At 45.1% G+C, this 25,752-nt stretch overlaps 1 protein-coding gene across 1 annotated transcript in view; it reads right to left on the bottom strand.

Annotated features, from left to right (window-relative positions):
- Positions 1–826: 826 nt before the first annotated feature.
- LOC148478319 (uncharacterized) overlaps positions 827–25,752 on the bottom strand; it is a 47,256-nt gene continuing 22,330 nt past the window's right edge. Inside the window, exons 2-5 of the mRNA XM_088455591.1 lie at positions 5,465–5,848; positions 4,094–4,384; positions 3,579–3,742; positions 827–2,533 (exon numbers count right to left, since the gene is read on the bottom strand). Coding sequence (XP_088311717.1) covers positions 2,489–2,533; positions 3,579–3,742; positions 4,094–4,384; positions 5,465–5,848 — 884 coding nt within the window. The 3' untranslated portion in view covers positions 827–2,488. The remainder of the gene's footprint in view (positions 2,534–3,578; positions 3,743–4,093; positions 4,385–5,464; positions 5,849–25,752) is intronic.

Below are 25,752 nucleotides of genomic sequence, written 5' to 3'. Positions count from 1 at the left end.
GTTTCTGTCTCCCTTTTCTATGAGAATGTGAATCTTGTGTGTTCCAGACTTTCTTCTTCCTTTTTCCTCTCTCCCGGCATACTCCAACTCTGTGGTGTCCATGTTGGAGCCAAGCCCTATACCCCAAGGTATCCCTGTGGACCCTAAGGACCTAGTAGAAACGGAGATAACAAAGGTAAGTTCTTACCATATCTCCTGTTATTATATGGGATGTAGTCAATTTACCTCCAAATGGGAAGCTGGCAGCCGGACTCTGGACATCCCAATCGTAAGTATAGCGGGCTGGGTTAGGTTTAGGCACCACAGGGGAGGGGGATTAGGCTGCAGGGGAGGGTTAGGGTTTGGGGTAAGGTGGGTTAGGATACTTGCCTAGCCCGTCAGGATTCTGAGCAAACAGACATTTTATCTGGCAGCCTGTCACTCTGCAAATATTGTGGGCCTACACTGAGATATCTGTATAATGGCCCTGATAGCTGCACTCCACCACCGGGGAGGAGACATTTCCCTGTTCCTTCCATGGGAAGGAAATGTCTGTCGGCTGGGCATACACTGACAGATGCGGCCGATGTTTAACATACAAAATATTGATCTTTCGGGCATGCCGGATTGTCCAGCATGCACGACCAATCGATATTTTCCCTTGGTCGCCCGCACACAGTGCAATTATCCGGGGGAGCCATTGATATTGGGAGGATCGCCCCGATAATTGTATAGTATATGCTTGGCTCAAGTCTCTGTGGAATGTAGATCTCCTAGTCAGTGATCACCTTGAACCCTCTATAAAACCCCCGCTTCATATTCAATCAATAAAAGACTGAGACAGACCTGGGGAAAAATAAATTTTATTTCAACAAGTAATAAAACTAGAGAAAAAAATAATTTCAGTACAACTTCCACAAGTAATTAAGACAGAGGTGCAATTTGAATAAAGTTGCAGATATGGCAACAATTCCTGTAAGTTCTAATATGACAAAGAAAGAAACATGGCGGCACTTGTAGTGACAGAGGCGTGGATGGCGATGACCTATGTGATACCGGCCGTAAGGCAGCACGCTGTGCAACTCCTGCGTGGTGACAATCTATGACGAGCGCAGTGTTAGGAGATCACAATGTAGATTGTTACATTCTGATACTAGAAATTCCTCCTGTTTCCCTTTGCTCTGTGTCATTTCCTGACCTGAATAAAATCTGCTCCTTCCTCTATAGATCCGATTAACCTGCACATCAAGGAAACACAGTGGTGAACTGATGCGCCAGCTGTTATTCAGGTGCTGTAACCCATAGCAACCATTCAAATGCCTTCCTCCTTTTTCTAGTGCAGGTTAATAAATGAAAGCACTTGATTGGTTACTATGGGTTATATAAACACTTCTGGACACTGTTTCATTAATGTTCTTCCAGCTGAATCACAATATGCTCTCTCCATCAGCTACTGAAAAATTAAAGGACCATGGAGCCTAAAATCTGAATTAATGTTTAGCTGTTAGCAACAGTCGCAAACCTATTGGTAAAAGTTTCTAGAATAAGTGAGGTTTTCACCATTTTGTCTTAAGCAGACCAGACATAAGTTGTAGACAGTTTGGTTCCTGTCTACATTGGCGGTAAGTGAGTCAGACGGTTTGCTGAGCAGCATTGATACTGTCCCCGGTACAGGAAGATTTACAAATACATCAGAACGTTAATGTCTTCCATACAGGTCTGTACTGTATTCTAGGTTATGTGGCCCTTTAGACACTGCTGCATTTTAAAGGTGTAGCAAGCATGAAATAGTAAGTCCATGTTCATCCACTTTATTGCATGAACATATGGAGATTTCTGTGCCACTTGCTTCTGTGAAAACTAAATACTCAACCAGTGCAACCCTTTGTATAGTGATAACGTACACACAAATACCTGGTAATAGTCTTATTGCTATACAAGTCATTGCAGACGAGATCCAAATCTCCAGGACCTGTGAATCATGACTTTCTTGGATGTAGTAACATGGTTACTTCTCTGCAAAGGATCTGGTCCATGGGAACGATAGGCACACATTGGGGGGGGGGGGTCACATTGGGTCTGAAGGTTTAATGTTCACATAATCCCTTAGAGATGCACAAAGTGGCTGAAATGATGTAACTACATAAAGGCAGGTTGTTAATGCAAAAACAATGAGGATTAAAGCCCGGTCACCGTCAGAGGAACGATTACCAGCCCACGGCCTCCAACAACAGGGATTAAACCATCACGGAACAGATGGAGACACCTCGGCAAGGAAATGGTTTTTCAGTAGTAGATCCTGTGCCCCGTTCTGATTTGCACAATTGGGCAATTATGGGCGAAATAACCCAAAACTACCACAAGCCCCTCATCTTACACTGCACTGACTGAAGGCACAGTGGAAACCAAGGAGATGAGAAAAATCTGTTCCATCCTGGCACTGACAATAACGAAGGTAGATTTACAGTCTTGTGCAAAATAAGGCTGGCTGCTCGGAACGGCCTGGGATCTAGTAGCTGTACAGAGACAGCGGGGTGTCCTCCATCATGTCATCCTGTGGGAGAAGAAAGATAGTCATCCTGACACCCACCAATTCAACAGCTAGATAAAAGCCACCCATACAAATGATTCCTTATTAAATGATTGATAATTTTATTTCCCTCCTTCCTCTTATACCCTTGCCAGGGGCAATTCATGCAAATGAAAGGAGACTGTAGCAAATTAAACTGACAGATGGTCTCTGTAGCTTTTGGCAAAGGTCATTACAGCTATCACTTGGTAGTTTAAAGTGCACCAGTCACAGAGAGAGTGGAGGGGGCCATTTTGTGGGTTGTTCCTATATTCATGTGTTTTCGGCCTATCCATTACGATTACACAGATGCTTGATGGCCATATATTCACGGGTTCACGCTTTAGGAACTTTTTTGACCGAGTGAACTAGTGAGCACTATCTCTCAATCCACATCAACACCACGGCCCCTGAGGATGCTCTCCACGGGGTGCTGAACACAACCTATGGGAAGAAACTGGTTGTGTTGTGTACTTTGATGGGTTGGGCAGAGGGATAAAAGGGTTGGGCACATCACCTGCGATCCACTACATACACCTCCCCCTCCCTCTACCCCACTGCAACACTCTGCAGATGACCGGAGCACAGATTCTTTAGACACCACAACATACATATTGTCACTCACATAAGACCTCACCGCACACCATCCACAACCTAATCCACACACCACGGGTAAGCAATCCACACAAAGGTGTAGCACTTTAACCAATTCTCTACACTGTATCCCCAAGAGGCCAGACACCTCTAGTAACAGCAACTCCCTGCCCTACGGGCTAATATTGAGAGCAGTAGAACCTTCTTTTTTATGCATTCTGGTCCAGCCCATAAAATTGCTGCTTCCACTGTGTGTAGGTGGTAGTAACACACCATTAATTTAACAAATCCTTATGTTATATACTAAAGCTACCAGGGCATCAAGGGAACGTTAGGGTGAAGTCACCACTTGTCCACCAAGGTTTCATTCTGAAAAAATAACTGCTCTAAGCAGACTTGAGCAATTACACAGACATCGCCACCGAGAATTTCTCACCATCGGAAGGTCCTGCAAGCGTCTGAATTCTGTGCGGCTGTTCCTTTTCTTGTATCGATGGAAGCCCACCACCACCACGACCATGACCACCATGATGGTGAAGATGGAGACAATCATGACAAATAGAGGGTTGGAGCTATTTCTGGAATGGTAACTTGGCGGCACTGCGGGAGAGGAAGCAAATTAAATAAACTCTTCCGATCCCCAACATATCCCGTATTATTGGCTGGTACAGCACCTCTAAGCAGCACAGAGGAGCTAAGCTATATACTCCAACAGGAGCTTCAGGGGCTAAATTATATTATTTTATAAGCTCCATGAAGTATTGAATTTGAACAAAGACTCTCAGACATGGGAATATGCTGGATTAATATAGCACACATGTATCAGTATAATTCTTTTAAGCTTAATTCAAATTTTGCAGTGAAAGAGAATGTCAACCATAAACCATTTTTAGCGATCCCTCCTTGGGTTCTACACACTGGAGATGGTTCCAGATAACACCCAGTATTTACCTTGATCATCCCCGACTTCCAGCACAGATGGTCCCCTATGCACCTCCGGCCTGGATGTATGGGAAGTCATGGTGCTTCGCGTGGCTGGGCTGGTAGGATCCGTGGTGGTCACCGTGGTCGTTATGAACAGGCTCGTGGTGATGGCGGACATCCAGGTGGTGTAGAAAGCAGTGGTAGTTGTGGTGTGTTCTGTGGCATCTACTGGAGACTCGTTGCTGGGCTCGGTCTGGGCTGGCGGTATCCTGAGTAGGGTGACCAGTGTAGGACTCTCTGTGAAACGGTCTCGGGTCTCTAGCAATACATAAGATGAGTTAAAGTGATGATTCCATTCTATATTATATGCAGGGTGTAGGACATATGCGAAAGTCTCTCCATTTATAACTTACAGAGAAAGTTAAACCAACATTGGGCATAAATATGTACAGAGGTTTCCTCATACACTGAGCCTCAATTCGCCATGCGGATTGAGACGCCTGGCACAAGTGAGCCGCATCAAGTGGTGTAACGTAGCCACTGTTTCTTTAAATTTGCGTCTAATTCGCACCGCTGACTAAGCACAACCCCCACTCAATCTGTCCCAGAGACGCCAGGCTGCGACTTTGAAAGCAGAGGAAATAGTTTTATGCAAAGTTGCAGATGAAGCTCACACAAATGTACAAGTATCGGACATCAAATTGAACAGTGCAGTCTCACTAATCGGTTTTGAGCAAAACAGACGCTAGCGCGGAAGCCAAGTTGTGAGAGACCTGGAGCGCCGGCAAGGACTGTTTGGGTTGACTACGGCAATAGTGCATGAGGACACATCTGTATCAAAGTCTGGGTATTACTAGACCAGATACAGACCAGAGTGTGCTAGAAGCTCCAGAGCAGAGAGCAACACCCCAGGCAGGAAAGAGGAACTGCACCGGTTGTGACAGGTACAGGGTGCTAGAATGAACACTAGAATCTAAAATGTTCAATGAGGCCTTTGGAAACCGCTATGACTCAATATTCAGGGCAGTACAAATGGCCATGGATTCGATTCCCTCTCCCTGTGCTTGCGTGGGTTTCTTCCCACACTCCAAAAATATACTGGAAGGTTAATTGGCCCCCAACAAAAAATAAATAAATAACCTTAGTGAGCATGTGGTAAGGAATATAGAGTGTATGCTCCACTGGGGCAGGGACTGATGTGAATGGCCATATAGTCACTGTAAAGCGCAGCAGACTATGTGTGAGCTATATAAATAACTAATTCTATTAATTTCCAAAACTCCTATAGGTGCCCGTTTAGGCCAGATTAAGGGTTGTAGGCTAAAAGACATTAACTTGAGTGCTGGACACATCTACCCCTCAGTCGTTGTGTTATACAGACCAGTTTAGGTCACTTACCTGTCTTTACTTCCTCTTCTACAGTGGTGGCCACTGGATGAGATGTTGGGGTGGGGTTAGCACTGGTCACCTCCCTGGTGTCTGGAACAGGAAATGTTCTGCTGGGACTGGATGTAGCCCATCCACTCTCAGTGACCACCTCCTCTGGCGCTACAGTACCAGATTCCAACACATCGACTGTGGACAACTCCTCTGAAGCTGGTCGTTCAGTTTTTCGGTCATTAACTAGAGATCCAGAGGTGGTGGCTAAAGACTTGGAGAGGTTGGAGCTTTCACTGAAGTCATGTAAATCTCCTGAAGTCACAAAGAATGGGCTGGTGGTGGCTGTGGACCTTTCATTTAGAAGATCTGCAGTCTGATTGGTGGTGACTTCCTGATCCTCTCCTAATAGAGAAGAAAACACAGCAGGTGTAATATCTGGTAACGTTATATGGACTGAAGAACCGATGTGGGACAAAGCAGATAATTTTCTTTCTCTCTGTAGATTTAGAACATCAGGGCTGTTTTAAAAACGATGGCCATACACCTAAATACAGATGTTAGCCTTTACTATCTGTAACTGCTCCCACCTCTGGCAAAGTTCTATCAATAGACACTAGATGGCGCTCAATAAACCACCAAGACTTTCTAGCTACAGTATACTTAACATTTTAATGCTTAAATATGTATACTAAATTGCTTCATATAAAATAGGAAAAAAAACAAAACACACAAATACATCTCATACTAAAGATAGAGCAATTACAGAGAAGGCATTTTAAACTGGCACCTCTAGGCGGATGTCCACAATCCCAACCAATCAAAATGCTACTGGTCAGAGGGGACCGAAGATCTGGTCGACCAGCAATGACTCTGACATGCATAGAGGGTATGGCTGTCTGCAGCCCCACATACATGTTAGAGTTTGTAGCCCATAGCCCGGCAGTATTACATGTAGTACCGTGCCCTCGGTGACGATGCAATCTGCCGGTTTGGGCCAAATGAAAGGGTCGCTGTCTGTATGAGACCCACAGGAGCCTGACATTACTTATGCTTGCATAACTTTTTAAATGCCAAGTGGCTTTAAAGTTTCATTTTTTCAAAGCCTCTGTAACCTCCCTTACTAAAACTGGTGCACCTACAGAGATGGGTGCAGTCTGATACCATAAACCTAAGTAGATTTCCTCTGCAATCTTTACCTGTTGCTAATACCCCATAGACATACAGATAACAGTCTAAGCAGTCTCAGTTACTTTCCTTAATAAAAACTAAATGTTAGGACATCATCGTGTTAAGGGGAAAACAAAGTGTGTGTATAACTATATTCTATTTATAGATGCACACACTGAAAGGGTTAAAGGAGAACTACTACTGTCACCAAATAGCAGAACAGGGATCTAAAGGTCCAGGACCTCCAACATTCACGAACACACGGAGACAATGTGACATCAGCCTAAAATGTGTCAGGATACACTTGTACTAGGTTGTGTATCTAGCAGGGGTGGGTGCTATGTTTATTATATGTTCTTATAGTAACAGGGGTGTAATTGTGTATAGATTTACAACCTGCAGACCCAACCCCCTGCCCCCCCCCCCATTAAACTCACTAAGCAGTTTGTGTGCACACTCAGCAGGGCTCTGTAAGAGATCCAGGATGCCCTGTTTGGGGGTCACTAAATGGTAGTATGTTAATAATAAACACACTGGCTCATTCATCTGAGGGAGGCAGAGTACAGCAACGTATCCGGCCCCTTAGCCACAAAACACTGCACCCTTTCAGCTCTGCCCTGTGCCAGCGGGGATGCCTAGGTCTCCTCCCTGTGCTTGTGAGTGTGAAGCAGCCGGTTACACAGAGTCCTGGGGCTGTGCGGATAATGGGGGTCGGCAGCATTTATCAACTGTCAATCAGGCCGTCGCTCTCACTACAGTATCCAAATGATTTCAGAATATATAGGACATTGCCACGTGTGTGTGCATCCCCCTCTAATTTGTGTGTCTGTCCATTTCAGCCACCCCCGCTGCATACAGCCATATAATCTCCATAGTCACACATTAGCAGTACAAAGGGTCGTACTGAACTGCTCAATGGCTTTCACTGCAGTACTCAAAGGATGTCACATAGGTGGCAAGCATTGTGCGACAAACACCCCCCTTCCCCCAGGACATAGACCACCAACCCAGAATGGATTTCCCGTTTTAAAAGCCAGAGGACACATCAGAACACCACGGTCGCAAGGGAGGCGACTATTTCGGCTACAGTCCAGCTGACTGTGGGTGCATCCCATGCGACTGCTCCGGTTAAGAGGATAACACAGAATACAATGACGATTTGTGTGCTTCCTAGTTTGGGTGGTAACTATTCAGGGAAGGTCTGAGCGGGTTCGGTTTTACTCGGATCTTTTTATTGGCTATCGCCTATCATGTGTTTTGGATAGCCAATAGAATAAACCCGAATTTGCGGTAAAGTGGCGATAAGAACCGAGTAAATCCGAGTAAAACCGAGCCTGCACATCCCTTCCTACACTGTCACTGTGTACAAAGTCTGCTCCTTCATACAATGGCTGAATGGATGCAAATCTCTGCAGCCATGTCCCAAACTCTAGTGGATGCCTATCCAGAAGAGTGGAGGCTACTGCAGCAGCAAAGGGGAGGACAACCATGGTATTAGAATGAGATGTTCTACAAGCACATACGGAAGTATTGGTGACAACTACTTCCGGCAATGTAGTGCACAATCTCGCTATGATCACTGCATTCGGGTTCCAGGTATAGAAAAAGGAGTCTGTAATGGCCAAAATAATATTCTTCTAAAGATCTTTCAAAATCGCACTATTGTTCTCTGGTAGATGAGCAAAAAACCCAAAGCCTGCGTAAGATAAAGCTGCTCCCGCCTGTGTGGTGCGTCACAGCCCATAAATCATCACTAATTACACACCTGCGGCTGAAAGGACTCAGTTTGGTATCAGAGGATTTACACAAACTAGAGACAAAAAAAAGGCGGTAGATATATTACCTAGACGATTAGTCTGTTTTATACTCGTTTATAGAACTTCCAGTAAGTAGGAGGGAGATTTATTATACACCAAGTGAAAGCTCTGTATGTGGAATGACAGGTCACCTGGTAGAGGCACTTTTATAGATCATAAGTGGGGCAATGGAGGCTGCAGGAAGCCACAGACTGGGGTATATTTATTATAGTGCAGGTTTATAGATGTATAGATGTGGAGAAGTTGCCCATAGCAACCAATCAGATTCTAGCTATTTTCTAGAAGGTGCTAGATAAATAAGTAGAATCTGACTGAAAGTGGAGTTGTTGCCCATAGCAACCAAAAACCTGCACTTGAGCAGGGTTCCCAGCAGCACAGAGTATAACAGGAGATGAGTAATGTGTTAGTGAGGACAGTGCTGCATGTAACATGATGATAGGAGTGGAATGGAGGCAGCAGGAAGCCGCAGACTGAGAGCTATATAGAGGAAGGAGCAGGGTCCTGCAGCAGCACAGAGTATAACAGAAGATGAGTAATGTGTTAGTGAGGACAGTGCTGCATGTAACATGATGATAGGAGAGGAATGAAGGCAGCAGGAAGCCGCAGACTGAGAGCTATATAGAGGAAGGAGCAGGGTCCTGCAGCAGCACAGAGTATAACAGAAGATGAGTAATGTGTTAGTGAGGACAGTGCTGCATGTAACATGATGATAGGAGAGGAATGAAGGCAGCAGGAAGCCGCAGACTGAGAGCTATATAGAGGAAGGAGCAGGGTCCTGCAGCAGCACAGAGTATAACAGAAGATGAGTAATGTGTTAGTGAGGACAGGGCTGCATGTAACATGATGATAGGAGAGGAATGGAGGCAGCAGGAAGCCGCAGACTGAGAGCTATATAGAGGAAGGAGCAGGGTCCTGCAGCAGCACAGAGTATAACAGAAGATGAGTAATGTGTTAGTGAGGACAGGGCTGCATGTAACATGATGATAGGAGAGGAATGGAGGCAGCAGGAAGCCGTAGACAGAGCTATATAGAGGAAGGAGCATGGTCCTGCAGCAGCACAGAGTATAACAGGAGATGAGTAATGTGTTAGTGAGGACAGGGCTGCATGTAACATGATGATAAGGTCCTGCAGCAGCACAACGTAATTATGTTTGGCTCCTGTAACACTGGCTGACGGAATGGGTATGAAATACCGGCAGTCGGGATGCCTCCTGTCAAATTACCGGCAGCTGCATCCCGATGGTCGGTATCTCGACAGGGGTCAGGTTAGTATACTAACCCCCCCCCTTCTTGTAGCCTAACCCTCCCCACACCGCACCTTAACCCTGCACCGCACCTAAGCTTCCCCCCTTAGTGCCTAACCCTAACCCCCCACCCCCCCCAAAACCTAACGCAACCTGCTATGGTACCTAAACCTAACACCCTCCCTCCCCCCCACCTGCGGCTAACAGCTAAGATGCCCCAGCTTACTTCGTTCGAGATGGCGTCTGTCTAGATTCCTGCGTCGGGATTAAGATAGGCATCGGAATTACAACGCCTATCTTTATTCCCGCGTCGGGCCTTGCGACGTTGGGATTTCGACCAGCGCCATCACGTCCGCTGGTCTCCTGACTACATCCCCTGGCTATCATAGGAAGATTCTGGGCCAAACTAAAATGTACCCCAATATGAAACAAGGTTGTTACATCCAAACGGTTCATCAGTTAGGCAGAAGTGCAAAGTCTTGCAAAACTAGGAACTTAAAACAAAAATTCCAGACTCAAAGCTGCTTACAAGCCCCCAAAATACATTACTGCCTATAAAAATCTGAGGTGTGAAAAGGTTCCAGCTGAAGCAAATGACGTGGAATAAATGTTTGGAGCTGAGATTTTCACACAAACCTTCCTATAATTTACACCTTGGTAACAGTGAGACTGCTGAGGGAGCTGGAGGCTGCGGTGAGTCACGAGGCAAGTTCCCAGGCAGACCCTATTAGGAAGAGTTCTGAGCTTCTCCCTGACGCAGATGCCCAGATTATTATAAATATTTGCATATCTCTCAACCCCATGTAACCAGACAAATCACTGCGCATCTGGGTGCATCCCACATGTAAGCCAGTGACTCCAGCTCCCATGAGGGCTGCATGAGCTGCGGGGGGTGGGCGAGAATTATACAGTTATAATTCATCACTCATTTTACCCCCATCACTCTTCTGGAGATCTATGGAATAATAATACAAGATCCTCTGGTCTGGAAATAGTAAAGAGAAATTCAGAGTTGAGAGCCTTAAAGGAAAACTTCAATGGAAATAAAACCTTTTGCTTTGGGTAGAGTAATGCAAATATAATAGGAAAAATACTATTTTCCATTGCATCTGGCAGGTTATTATGGATTTTTATCTTGCCGGGACAGGATTACGCTGTGCGGAGATGAATGTCGCTCGCACATGTCCCCCTCGGCAAGATTTTATTAATATATCATGGTGACAGATGGCTCTCTATCAATGATAAGCGCCGAGAATCAGTCCTATCGCCGTATATTGATAAATAGGCCTTTAATAGACAACTAGTTTAAATGTATACAGCTTGGAAAGCCAAACCAGTTGTGCCCGTTTATATACTGGCAGAAGCAGTATATATTTTATTTTATTTTTCAATTAATTAGGCGTTCTATGCTCTGCAATAAATTAGGTGGATGACTGCAGCTCATCATTGTGTTAGCTGCGACAATACAAACAAGAAATATTAATAGGAGTATAAACTCCTGCAAATAATATTTCTATAATCAGTGAGTTCTGATTTCATCAGTTCAGTGTATATTAGGAAATGTATAATGTACGGAATAACACCCAGACTATTGTAAATCATACCTCCCAGAAATCCGCCAAAATCAGTGGTGATACCTGGCCAACTGACCATGTACGCGGTCTTCTACCACCGGGGTAAATGTTGGGAGGTATGTGTAATTGCCCCAGATATTATAATGATCACCTCTAAATTTCTTCTGCCCGCATTAGAGCGAGCACTCAGCCTGCAGTCTCATACATGAACACAAAACCCCTGGGTGACTTCTAACATCCATATAGTTTACAACTTAAGGGGCGATACATACTAGACGATTCGCTTCATGAGCGACATCATCTAGTGTGTCCCCGGCAGGGGTGTGCTCAATATCGTTAACGACATTAAGCACAAACACTGAACGATATCATTCAGTGCCGGGCTCCCTCCCTCATTCCCGAACATGCCTGACAATATCGTCAGGTTAGCCTGCATGTTCGGGCGATGAACGACAAAGACCAACGACCTGCGGGAGCGCGCACCTCTGGTCGTTATCGTTCATCGTTTTTGCGTACAAACTGGCCGATATAGAGAATGACTGAACGATATCGTTGTCGTTCAAAATATCGTCTAGTGTGTACGCACCTTTACACACATACAGCTTCTTATAATGATCTGTATGTACGCTCTGCTGTATAACGCTGAGGAAAATGTTGGCGCTTTGTACATTTATAGTAATAACAAAATAAAATAAATCAATCTCTGTATAATTCTGTAAGTGACTGTGATGCTCTAGATCTTATTGCGTAGGGCGTAATAAGGGGTCTCTAGATATAATATTTAATGCAACATATTCCATCCACTCCAACCAGCGGAGCCGCACCAACCCCATTCCAGATATCCTGCCAGTTTGGGTAGCACTTCAGTGCACTTTATCCCAGCACTGGGAGAGGGAAACACTCAAATATCGCTGACAGTGTCTAACACAGCAACGGGCAGGGAAGTTCTGCTGATTCTGGGTAAAATAACATTATCATACCATCATGGTTCACAGGATAACTCCAGCAAAAATGCAATTTTTACCCAAAAGGTGTCAGTGCCTCAGTGTTACATGGTGTCTAAAACACTCCCAGAAATTCTTATTTGTATGCCCATGGGCACAATGCATGGAACCTGCGGGTAATTGAATCGGCCCCTAAGTGCAAACAGCTAACAAACAGCTTTTGTCTAGAAGATAAAAAAAAAAAAAATAGATATATTCACATTTGAAACTCACTGTCTTCTATTAACATAGACCAAAATCAAAAGCGCTGTAATTGTAAAATGGTGGTGATTCAATTCAGCGCAATGTTGAATAGCCCAGGGAAGGAGCTCCGGAGCTATTCAATTGACCGCGCTGTTAAGTCCGACTAGAAAATTTCTGCTGGCACCCACCTGAGCCGCGAGCAGAAATCAGACTTAAGTGCCGGCCGCGATGCTGTTTTCTGGCTTAGTGCGGCGCTAACAGCATCACTTCCGGCACTTTAGTCGGAGAATGCCAGTTACCGCGACCAAACACCCAGCTTAAGACACGGTAACCGCTATTCTCTGACTTGAGTGGTTCTAGTCGGGCTTAACAACGCGGTCAATCGAATAGCTCCGGGGACTCCTTCCCAGGGCTATTCAGCGTTGCGCTGAAATTAATTGCCCCCAGTGATAGAACAACAATATACACAAAAATTATACATAATATATTCACAAATGTCAGATGAATTATAAATGAAAAATAAAGCTGAGCTTACCTACTCTAATTCAAATCGTCAATACCGTGTAAATCGTCAATACTGTGCAGTGTGTGTGCACTACATCGTGTAGTACGCGCTCCCGTGGGGTTGTCAGTCGCATCGCCTGATCTTTTGTACATGCAGGAAGATCAGGCGATCTGGCTGACGATCCCATGCAGCGCTATGTGGCGGGGGCCTTCATGTCGGCACCGGATCGCCCAGTGTGCACGGACCACCCAATAGGTCAGCCCGTCAGTGCTGGGGTCGTATCGCTGGGTACACAGGGCCTGATTCAGCAAGGAACGCACTCTAGCAGATGCACGCACCGAGCCGCAGCGAGGATATGCTAATTGGCCGACCACTCCCGTCAACACCCACAAAACGGCACTTCCTGTCAATCAACATCGAAGGTCTCTGTGGGCTCCCTGCGTACTCAGAGAGCCCTTACCGTGCTCAGCGACCTGTTCGCGCAAGCGCGATGCAGACGCAGGTCACAAACAGCTCGCACCGTGCGTTCTCTCACTTGCGTTGCTTGCTGAATCAGGCCCGTAGTCATTTAGGGCCCCATTTACAAACGAAGGGAAATACCAGTGACAATTTTCATTTAGTATCACTGTGATACAAACGAAAATTCCACTTGTATTTAGTAATACTTACCCCTCCGGCGAGGTCCCGCGAAGTCGAAGTCCTCAGCGAGGTCATCCGCTGGGTTGCTGGCAGCCTAACGCTGCCAGCGATGGGCTCCAGTGTCATGCGCATGTGCGACGGTCCGTCTGCGCATGTGCATGACAGAGAGACCCAGCAGTGCCTGGAAGGCTTTGCTGAAGCCGGAAAGGCACCGCCGGGTCTCCATTGCCAGCAATGGGGCCCGCATCGCTCTCGCCATCTTTTAGATGGCGAGAGCAAAGCTGTACAAACAGCGGTAATCTAAGATTACCGCTGTTTACTAAATACAGGAAGATGGTATAACCCCTTTAGCGAGCACTAAAGGGGTTATATTTCGTTTGTAAATGGAGCCCACAGTGTGTACCCAGCTTTAGAGATATATGTGATGTAGGTGATTAATCAGTTTGTATGACATATACAACTACAAAACAAATCAACCAAATCTGGAAATAACTAAAGATATTTCTGGAACATTTTGTTCCTTTTTCTTGACAAAAATGTCCAAAATGAAATGAAATGAAAATTCCCATTTATAGGAAATTAATCCAAAATAACAGAATTGGAAATCAATGGCCGACTGTCTGTGGTGTTCATGCAGCAGAGATAGACCAATCAAATGGATTAAATTAGTCGCCAAATGCCTCTGGAGTCAGTTACCATGTTACATTCCTTATATCTGAGATGGCAAAAAACCAAAACATTCCAACCCATAGACATGTTACGTATGTCCATAAATACCATGAAGCAAGACAGTATTTCTATTGGTGGACACGATCAGCGTATAACACGGCAGCACAGAAAATCTCATTACAGCCAAACTAATCCTCAAGTTCATCCAAAACCAGTTACAGTAAAGTCCTTTTTACCAGGCTGTAACATAAATAGCGCAGGGCCGGTCATTAATGGTCTCTTATTTTCCAAACAGAATAACATTGTTCCTCAGCTTCTGTGCAGTCCCAGAGTCTAGGCCTCACTCTCTGGCTCCGGTCTGTGTACAGCACAGGGGGAATGTTGTATCCAGCCGCACAGTGTGGACATTGTCAGCGCCCACGTTCCTGCACTTATGTTGTTATAAGGCTGAGGCCTCCCAGGAATGGCTGGGAATGAGCCTCCAGTTGAGTGGATGCTGTTACCTCAGAAATCATCATATACAGGACTCTGGAGGCTGCACAGTGGCGATATGTCTGAATAATGTCGTTCACAGACATATTGCTGGTACACACTGGCAAAACACACACAATATATTGTACCCAGCATAACGTAGCAGCAAAGGGCCCGATTCAGCATGGATCGCAATTGCAACAATATATGCAGATCGGCCGATGGTGCGTACTGTGCATGTACCATTGCGATTATGCACGCACAAAAAAAAGCCATCGCAGAGTGAGTGACAGGACATCAACGTTTGTAGGTGGTGACGGGGGAGTGGTCGGAGAAAAGCAGGCGTGCCTGTCCGTTTGAACGCCGTTGCATGGGCGTGCATAAATTAGCCACTGCGACGGTTTACGCAGCTTGTGTACTCACTGCATGCGACGAGACTTGCAATTTCTGAGACAGGTCAGAGCTGCTGTACTTGTGCGTGACGGGCCGATGTTACTCAATGTTACTGATGTATACGCAGGTCTGTGAGGTCTTACGCATGTGAGAAAGTGGTAGTGGGTGTATTTATGCTGGCTGAGTGGTTGCACCTAAAAAAAAAAAAATTGAATCGCCCCCATAGTACTGAACAAGGGTCAGCAACCCCTGGCATGTGCCAGATGTTTTACTTGGAACATGATCCAATGGATTGCCGAAGTCCACGGGCTCCCCTTCCTGGAACAATCCGGTGGCCCGTGATATACCTCAGAGCCGCCATATGGAGGGGGCATGTTACCCCCATCTCTGCAGCTGGCCATGGGGCTGCATGGAGCAGCACAATACTGAACTGTGCACTGCCGTAATGGAGTCTGTGTCCCCAGACAGTTTCATTACCTTGTGGTAAGATGCATTATGTGGGCGAATGGTACTGCGCTGAAGTGCAGACAATGAATGCCTAGAAAATGGCGAACTCCAAGAAAAAAAACATATGTTGTAATGGTGACGGGGCGGGACTCCAGAAATTCTTTTTTTTGGCTTGTAATACTGAATGTCTGCCACGCAACGATAAATAGGTACCCTAGCCCTGACTTTTGGTGTTCCCCTATCTCCTCCATTTGCAGGAAGGAAAATGCTGTGCGTCCACCTGACAGCTGGAAATGTCTGCCTAGATTTGCCATGTCCACTCCTGCCAGGTGATTTACATAACCACACCCAAGGTAACAATATGTCATTATTCCACACTGGCCCACCCAATTCCCCCGTCCGGTAGAGCAAAGGATGTCACGTTGACCCTCATATCCAGATGTGGATTTGCATAGAAATGGACGCATTCGTTTATAGTAGGCGTCTAACGTCACAAAGGAACATTTGTGCTGTGAATTTCCACTTTTACAGTTGCAGATTCATCTCCACCAAATGTCCTGATTTAGGCACAAGTGTCACTATTCCGTGGGTTTGTCCCGAGTTGCTGGGAATATTAGGCGGTATGTCCAGTTCACCTTACTTTGCACTGTGCAGAGAGGTAATGAACGAATGCCATCAGCAATTGATAGAGGTCTCCACAGGCGGGGTGGGGGGTGAGTGGGCTACAGAAACACTAGATGTGCCCCCCTCTAAAATTATGTGCCCACAAAAAATCTGAAAATGGCCATATGTGATTTAGAATACATATTTAATAGTATAAAAGGACTTCTGATATTTACACCTATTTCATTATTCCCACAAGTGCCTGCGCCACGGTGCTAAATTCATTATCGGTTTTATCAAAAATAAATAAACCACCTATTGACATAAATTATTCATATAAACTTCACATAAAATGAGGCAGCCTGCAACTAACGGTATGCAGTCAGGAAGCCGACGGTCGGCCTTTTTTAGCTGTCGGGAACGTCACCGCCCAGTCTTCCGGCGTCGGGATTTGAACCGCCGGACATACGTCCGGGGGGTGATTCATACCGATCCCGCAACTAACTACAATGGACTATTCTGTGTGTGAAACATCTACACATCAGCACATGAAATAAACAAACAGTCATCATAGGGGGGAATTCAATTCAACGCAATGTTCAATAGTCGCGTGAAGGAGCTCCCGCAGCTATTCAATACACCGCGCTGTTTGGGTGCGCTAAGGATTTCTTCTCGCACCCCCCTGGGGATGCGAGGAGAAATCCGACCAAAGTGCCGGGCGCGCAGCTGTTTTTGTGGTTAGCGCGGCGCTAAAAGCCGCACATACCTTCACTTTGGTCAGCGAATGCTGGTTAACGCGCCTTAACACCCTTCTTAAGGAGCGATCACCGGCATTCTCCGACCACATAGCGGACTGAAGTGAATAGCTTCGGTGAGAGAGCAGAGCCACATAAAATACAACGACCCAAGCCAGATCCGGATTCGCATGGCCGGCTGTTCAAATCCCGGCAGTGCCTAAACCTAACTCCCCCTTCCCTGCCGCCTAAACCTAAGTCCCCCAGGGGGTGCCTAAACCTAATCCCCCCCTTCCCCTAGCCTGACCCTAACCTCCCGGGGGGTGCCTAACCCTAAGACCCCCCGATCCCTAAACCTAACCCCCCCGCGCGCGGCTGTCCGTACCCGGCCTCCCTTCAATCGGGAAGCCGGGCACTGGTCTCCCGGCATAGGTAAAATGACAGGCGTCGAGATTTCGACAACTGTCATTTAACCCTTGCCGGGATTTAGCAGTCGAGAAGCCGGCGGTCGGCATTGCGTCCGCCGGCTTTCCGACTGTTTCCCGCCAGAGCCACATAAAATACACTGAAAAAGCCACATCCACAAGAAATACATTGAAGAAAAAAAAAACAGATGATTCACATAATACAATCCAACTCCCCATGTGTCACTCCAGCAGCCCTCGTGTGTCACAACAGCAGTGTCAGTCAGGGGAGCCACATCAGGACAATGGAAAAGCCAATGGACAATGGAAGTGGCCACAGGTTGGCCACCGCTGGTCTATAACATCCTTTAGGGGAACAGATAATAAGGGGTACATTTACAAAGTTGCGCTTTTCAAAGTCGCTGCGTTTTCGGCCACTGGATTTAAAGGGGCAAAAATATTAAAACAGAAAAACACATCTGGTTTTGGAGTTAATATTACTGCCCCTTTAATTGCAGGGGCTGAAACCGCCAGCTCTGAAAATCAGCGCTTAGTAAATTTACCTCTAAGTCACTAACCAGGATTGCGCAGGATAAAGATAGTGTGATTGATACTTAAACATCACTTACAGCAAGCCAGGAATAAGAACTACACATTAGTCTGGGCGGTCCCAGTTTTAGGTCAGAGAAAAGGGGGCCTGTAACCTGGGCCCCTGGATTCGGTGTGGCCCTCCTCCTTATGCTCTGCGCACGTTTTAAATGAAAACTCCATTTGTGTCTAGAACGGTTTTTGAGAAATTAATATAGGAACCACTGACCATGTTTTCATAACCTCTGTGTCCCCTCACATTCTGTACCTGGTGACAGATAAGGGGAACTCTGCAATAAATAACTCCTTATTAGTAATGTCAATTAAAGCAAATAAGATATAAGACAGGTCTCCTCCGGAGGTGAGGTTCTCATGGCTGAATGCAAAGACGACCCAAAAAGTGTTTAATTATTTTCCCTTCCACTTAATCCCAATTTCATGTGACAGATTCCATTTCATTTCGTACTGAAACGCTGTCTGCTGGTTGTCCATGGATGATGTGCTGTGAGCCAGTTGTAGAGGATGGGCAGGATTGTTCCCGGAGACACAGAGCAGATTGTACAGATAATGGAAGTGGATCAGGGTCTCCAGGCAGCTCAGGGAAGTGCTGGCCTGCCAGGCAGGTGCGCTGTCTCCCTGGGGGCGTGCGAGAACCGACACACTGACTTCTCTGCTGCATAGACTGTCACTTCCAATGTTTGTCCTGGTGTCCATCTCACCTCAACTAATAAATAAAATATCCCAGGAACACTGGGGCGGAGATCTCTGCATGTCTGACCTATTTAAGGCTGGGTCTTACTTTTATGATTTAGTGAATAAAGAGTAAATAAATGGGTTTATGTTACGCTACACAAATAACCTCATTGCTATGCAAGACGCGTTTACAATCGGAGTAAACTGCCAAACTTATTGCACGGCTAATGTAAACAAATACAAGCCCTAAACTCAAGTGGAACAGCGCCTCCCAGTGGCCAAATAACAGTGAAGATGGTAAAATAATCAGGACATGGAAGTACATTTATTTTATTTCGTATAAAGAAATAAAACACATATTTGTAATAAATGGTGTATAATAGATTTTACACATTTGGCTATTTATTAAAATTATAAAGTCAGACTATAAAGACTTCTATAGAGAAGCTATGTTATATCATTTCTGAAAGTCTTATTTTTCTGCCATTCAATGCACGTTTCCACCTTCAGATGACTTTAATTTATTGTCACTTTTTTTTACATTGCATTATCTATTGTACTTATGTTTTCAGCCATGTGTTTATATCATCAGGCAGAGTTGCTTTTTCTTGTCGCCATGGATAATCAAAAGCTCTGCTGTTCGTTCTCTCTCTCTCTCTCATTGGTTCGATACCCACTACGGCCCTAACTGTGTGGAGTTTGTATATTCTCCCTGTGCTTGCATGGGTTTCCTCCGGGTATTCCGGTTTCCTCCCACACTCCAAAAATATACTGGTAGGTTAATTGGCTCCTAACAAAAATTACCCCTAGTGTGTATGTGCGTGCGTGTGCATGTGGTAGGGAATATAGACTGTAAGCTCCACTGGGGCAGGGACTGATGTGAATGGCCGAATATTCTCTGTAAAAGCGCTGCGGAATATGTGTGCGCTATATAAATAACTGATAATAATAATTCACAAAACCTGACATTTGGCAAATTGCCTTAAAATTGTTTAAACATGCATCCCTAGCGTGATGTTTCCATGTGGTCGCTATTGATCCACAATCAGCAATATTTGCTCACAGCTTCCGTGTACGCAGCGGAGAGATACTGGGGGCTGGTCTAGGAGCAGCTGGTGCCCAGGAGGTCTGTTTGATCCTGTTTGTTGCAGGGATTTATTTGTGTCTCGGATAATCCCAGGAGCTGGTATTCTGCCAGGACTCGGACTTTGCCTTAAGACACCGTCATAAATCATGTAAAAGCACAGACTGACAGTAGGTGCAGGAGGGGTGAATGCTGTAGAGAAGGAAAACCATGATCAGCATGCTGACACCTTAGGAAGCTCATCAACACCTGCAATCGCTGACAAGTTACCAGGGACTTGCAGGTATCAATTAGCTTCCTGTAATCAGGATCATTTGCTGCCGGATACTCAGGACTGAGAACATTATCCCAGATTTCAGCTAATGAGATTTCACACGATATTGGGACAATTAAAACATAGAAGGGGTATAGATCTAATTTTGCCATAGTTTCATTTATCGTGTAAATACACAAACGGTTGTTCTGATTTTGCGCAAAAAACAGCAGCCAGTGAAAACCAAAAAGGAATCAGCACAAAGTATCGTGTGTACTCGCCCCCAACTGCTGGTGACACTACTTTCTGTACAGATTTTGCACACTTGGGGAGATTTATTATTGAGGACTATTTATCATCCAGTGATAACCATGGAAAACAGGAGAAACAGGAGTTATCACAGGTTAGTGCGATTTATCAAAGGGGTATCCCCTAAGAAATCAATGATTTCTCAGACAGCCCTAAACTTACCGGTCATACTCGCTTGCCCATACTCTATTTAAGGGGAATCAGATGCCGTTGCTATTTATCACAGTGATAACGCCACCTATATAACGCCATTCCCAGAAAGGAACCCCAGAAAAGTCTTTTTGGTTTTGCTGAATCCCTGCCGGGTTGAAGAGTTATGCGCATAGGCAGATGGCTACAGAGCATGCGAATTTCACATTAAATCTTCACCGACAGTATTGGGCTGCCAGCAACACAGAAGAGAAGTACGCCGATGAGGGGGGACACCGCTGGGCCTTGCCGAACAGGTGTTCCCCTCCTCAGACTAGTCGTCGGCGCATGCACATAGCTCTTCAACCCCGCGGGAGTTCAGCAAAGCTAAAACACATGTAAGTAACTGCAGTGCATTTTCCCTGCCTGTGTATGGCAAAGCGAGAAGGACCGGTAAAGTAAGGGGCCATTTTCATAAATTGCACTAATTTCCGACAACCCCTTTTCCTGCGGTAAACACTAGAAATAGATGTTAGTACAGGATTACAGACACCTCACGCTGATCTTTACGGGTCCTGCCAGGATCTTGCACATCTATCAGGCCATCTAGTGCACTCTCGTCCCGATTCTCCAACCTAAGGTAAGAGTCCATGAGTAGACCTCTACTGTGTTTCATTAACTTGGGTCTTGGTAAACCCGGAGAGGCGGAATGGGGGGAGGTTAGGACAGGGAAGATTACTATGACACAATAAGACACAAAGCCACCTGCAGATACATCTCTCAGTAGGATGGCTAGTGTAACGATAGGATGAGAAAAGATCTGGTTATCTGTAACCATAGGCTGAATAATTTAATTTCTACATATCTCAAGCAGCAGATGTACCATACATGTTTATTTTTAGAGAATGCCCAACTGTTAGGTCAACAGGTCATTAAGGAACCTAGGTACAGTGGTGAGCTCATTTGAAAAAGTTGGTGATAGAAGTACCTTATATGGTGTGAGCAAAACCACGAATGGTTATTGTGAGATAGACACAGAATAGTGTGGTCAGCTAGAGAGAGAGTATATGAGGGGAGGTTGTCTGACGAGAGGTGAGAGGAAGGGAATCCATCAGAAGGAAGAATGGCCATTCAATGCACGTTTCCACCTTCAGATGACTTTAATTTATTGTCACTTTTTTTTTATTTTATTACATTGCATTATCTATTGTACTTATGTTTTCAGCCATGTGTTTATATCATCAGGCAGAGTTGCTTTTTCTTGTCGCCATGGATAATCAAAAGCTCCGCTGTGCTCTCTGTATTGTATCCAGTGTTGCATCCCAGGGCAACAGAACAGAAATGACCTGATTATATAAATATATTCCTCAGCAAGTTAGCTCTATACTAAAGAGCTTTATTATCAAGGCAGGGTTTGGCGCCAGTTCTAATTCTATTTATCCTCTGGTGTAACAATATGTAATAATATGGATGACCAGCACTAGATGCCGGCTTCTGATTGGCTTATCGTGTATGGTTACCGTCAGTTGACTGTACTTAAATCATTGGCGTTATATTTTAGAATGTAAGCTCTTACGAGCAGGGCCCTCTACCCTCTTGTGCTTCTCCCTACTTTAGTTTCATCTACTTCTTACTCACCACTAGGGCACCTAACACTTGGCTGCTTATGCTCTGTTGCTTATCTGGGTGTTATGGTCACTAATGTAGAAATATATATTATCCATGTCCTGGTTCTGTATTGTATTCTAAGTCGCTTGTCTGCAACTTGTTTATGTACGTTGTAAGGCGCTGCGGAACATTTGTGGCGCCATATAAATAAATGATAATAATAATAATAATAATAATATTATATTATATCAAGTCACAGATGTCTATTCGTATTAACTTCATTGACTTTTCCATTTGGATAATTGCAGGAAAGAATATTCCCATTTAACTTTTAAAACGGGAAAACAACAGGTGTTTGTATTTAATTACATTTTATATGGAACATGCAATTTCATGCATTTATTAATTGTGACAATTAATACCTGACAATTCTCTCTTGTTCATAGAATGATTCATTATATTATTATATTGCGTACAATTAGGGTAATGCCACTTTAGCACATACTGCTAACACTGCCCCGCCTCATCTCTGTGCCATCTCTACACCACTGTGGGACGAACATATCGCACTTGTTACGCCTGATGTAGATCTGTGTTTGAGCAGGACGCACCTTTTAGAATTTCTGTTCCTCTCCGTTCCTACCTCTATCCTAAATAGCTATTAAATACGTTCAGCACCAGTGCAGGCCCCGCCCCTCATGACATCACACTGAGGGGGCAGGGCTGCCGAAACACTGTTCCAGGCACCCTGCAAGCCAAATGCGGGTGCCATGGGACAGCGACTGGGCCCTAAGAGATGGCACCGCTCGCAAACAACTAGTTACTGCTCTGAATAGCTTTACTTTTAGGGTTCAGTCTTCTGATGCATCGGAGAACCAGACTTATTTTTGTGAGAAGTCCTTATGTGCCACAAGTGTAGGTATCGCCAAAAAAGGACACAGTGCCCATTCCTAACGGCAAACACCCAGATGTTGTTTTACACCAGAGTCGTACACAGAACTGCAGGCCGTGGGTCTAAAATGTATTCTTTTCCAGTGTCTAAATCTTCTTGAGCATCCAAATCACCAGGGAAAGTGGGATTAGCTTCCTAGAACGGTTTCTCCTTATTTGAGACCTAGAGAAAATATGGTGTGAAAATCATTGGGGCCATATAACAGGTGTTCACAAGTGACTAGTATGATGGGGTTTCCTGAGAAGATTCCAGCTGATAAAGCAGATTCACCTGTCAAACACCCCAGGGTCACTTTCCAGCCTTTCTTCCACGCACCAAAAATGGACTTAAAACTTCTGTCAGTATCTCTAGAAGACTCCAAACAGTTCCACATACTTCACAGTGCTCCGTGAGCTGAGAGGCCGCAGTGACAGGAGTCCTGGAGAGATGGGGCGTGGAGGCAGGAAGAAAAGCATCCTTGTGGCAACATGCAGAATTTACGCCCAGCGGCTGGGAAGAGACAATTACCTCGGCAGGTTGGGGCTCGGAGGAGCAGGGCTCACACTTCTGAGGAATGTTGGATTATGAGAGGAAAAAAATCAGACAACTTCCACACAGGGAGTTTGGATATTTTCTGGCAGCGATGTATCAATTTGATGCAGATATTGATCATAATTATTGGAGAACAGCTTCTGGGCTGCATAATCATTAGATAAAAGGACCCTGTTACCAGGAATGTGATCCAGTCAGAATGTCAAAATTCAGAATGTTGACAGTTAGAATGTCGACCTGGACAGTAGGTCGACATCTAAAAAGCCGACATTCACAGATGTCAATATGTCCACATTTAACATGTCGGCACTAGAATGTCAACAGTACATTTTTGGGTTAGGTTTAGGGTTAAGAGTTATGCTGGGTACACACTGGGTGATAGATCAGCCGTTTAATCAAACGGACTATATATATATAGGGTGCTCGTCGACAGGTGTGTTCCCTAGATAAAAGTCTGAATGACATTGTTCACAGACATTGTTTCGGCTGTACAGCACAGCCGGTGGCAGAGAAATCTGCAGATATATCAGCACTTCTTGCTGTGTGTGGGGGCATTCCACCAATCAGCGGTACACTTGCTGCAGGGACCACCCAGCTATGATGTCAGGACGACATGTTGTGCGGCCGACTGGTAAGTGTGCATACTTACCTGAAATCGGCCACGCGGTCAGCGCGACGACTAGTCGCCCGTCAAGTCGACCTAGTGTGTACCCAGCTTCAGGGTTAGGCTATAATAAGCAAAAAAATCACTATGTCGACATGGTAAATATCGACATTATGTTCATGTCGACATTTATAAATGTCAATGTTTTCCCTGTCAACCTAAGTCCATGTCAAAAACCTCTCAACATTCAGGTGTCGACATTCTCTCAACTTTCATACCACACCCCCTGGAATTACAATATCACAAGTGGGTTAAGTAGCCTGTGGCACTCCAGCTGCTGTGGAACTACACATCCCAGCATGCTTGCCACAGTTTTGCTACTAGGGCATGCTAAATCTGTGCCAGGCATGCTGGGATGTGTAGTTCCACAGCAGTTAGAGTGCCTACCTCTGGTCTAGAGGGCTGTATTATTATCCCAATATCCTGCTTCCATTCCTTTCCCAAATATATAGTGGTAGCTTTCTTTTTACACAAGCAGAAATGCTGCTCAATCTGTCCTCCTCACTAGTAGAAGAAAATAGACATTAATTCTCATACAACAAGGTGAGTGAGACGGACTGGTAGTCATTTATCTTCACACGGACACAATGCGGCTGATGCAATGTCCGTTTTGTACATGGATCTTGCTGCTTATTTGCACTGAGCATTCTCCATAGCCAATCGGTAAAGGGACGGCGCATGTCTGTGCTGATAATGATAGCGGCTATCTAAACAAGCAGATTCATAGGGATGGTGCAGCCAGAAAGCCGCACTCGGGCGAATATTCACATTTAGGGGGAGATATATCAAATCCTGGAGAGAGATCAAGTGGATGGAGATAAAGTACAGTTAGAAGCAGATTGGTTGGTATTTATATCTCTCCACGTTTTGATAAATCTCCCCCTTAGTTCCATGCACTTGCGTGCAACTCCCAATCAGCGCCACAACCTGCAATTTAATGGCTGTGTGAGAAGTAAAGGACAATGCAGGCTCAGCCATGTTTGGTGTGACCAATATAACTATAGGAAGATGGGATAGACTTGGCAAAACTGTACATGACGGCATTTACTGGACTACCCCGAACAGCAGCAGCTATAGGTCACACAATCTACATTTAGAGCTCATATTTCCTGCAGTACTGTAATGTGCTATATTATGTTACACAAAATCTGGTTCGAGAGAGGACAATCAGAAAATGGTTTCACTTAGCCCCTTTCTAGAACCGTGGCATTTCTTTAAGACCCTCTGTAACAACCATTCACCCTGTTCACAACCATCTGTTTGCTCCATATCTTTGTTTGATCTGACAGCAGAACCTTTACAGAATCTATTATCCCTTTCAGGAACTATTTGCTTTTCCCAGTCTGTATATACTGTATATTCCCCAACAGACAGCTGACATAACAAACCCCATCTGTCACAGAACGGCATGAAAAACTAGACCCCATTACTGTTTGGTGCTTTTGTTTTTGCCCCAAGTGCAAGTAACGCAGCAATTCTTCCAGACCCATGTAAAAATACACTAAAGCTGGGTACATACTGTGCCGACGGATCCGCCTGGTAATCAGGACAATCGGGTAAGCTATACACTTACCGATCGGTTGCTCGATGTATGTTCCCTAATATCATAAATGCCCGCCCAGATGAGCGGTCAGTCATCGA

This window comes from Taudactylus pleione, unplaced genomic scaffold (assembly GCF_031769625.1).
Source record: "Taudactylus pleione unplaced genomic scaffold, aTauple2 ptg000662l, whole genome shotgun sequence".
Lineage (NCBI taxonomy): Eukaryota > Metazoa > Chordata > Amphibia > Anura > Myobatrachidae > Taudactylus > Taudactylus pleione.
Note: the sequence above shows the minus strand (reverse complement) of the source record. Positions and strands in the feature narration are given on the sequence as shown.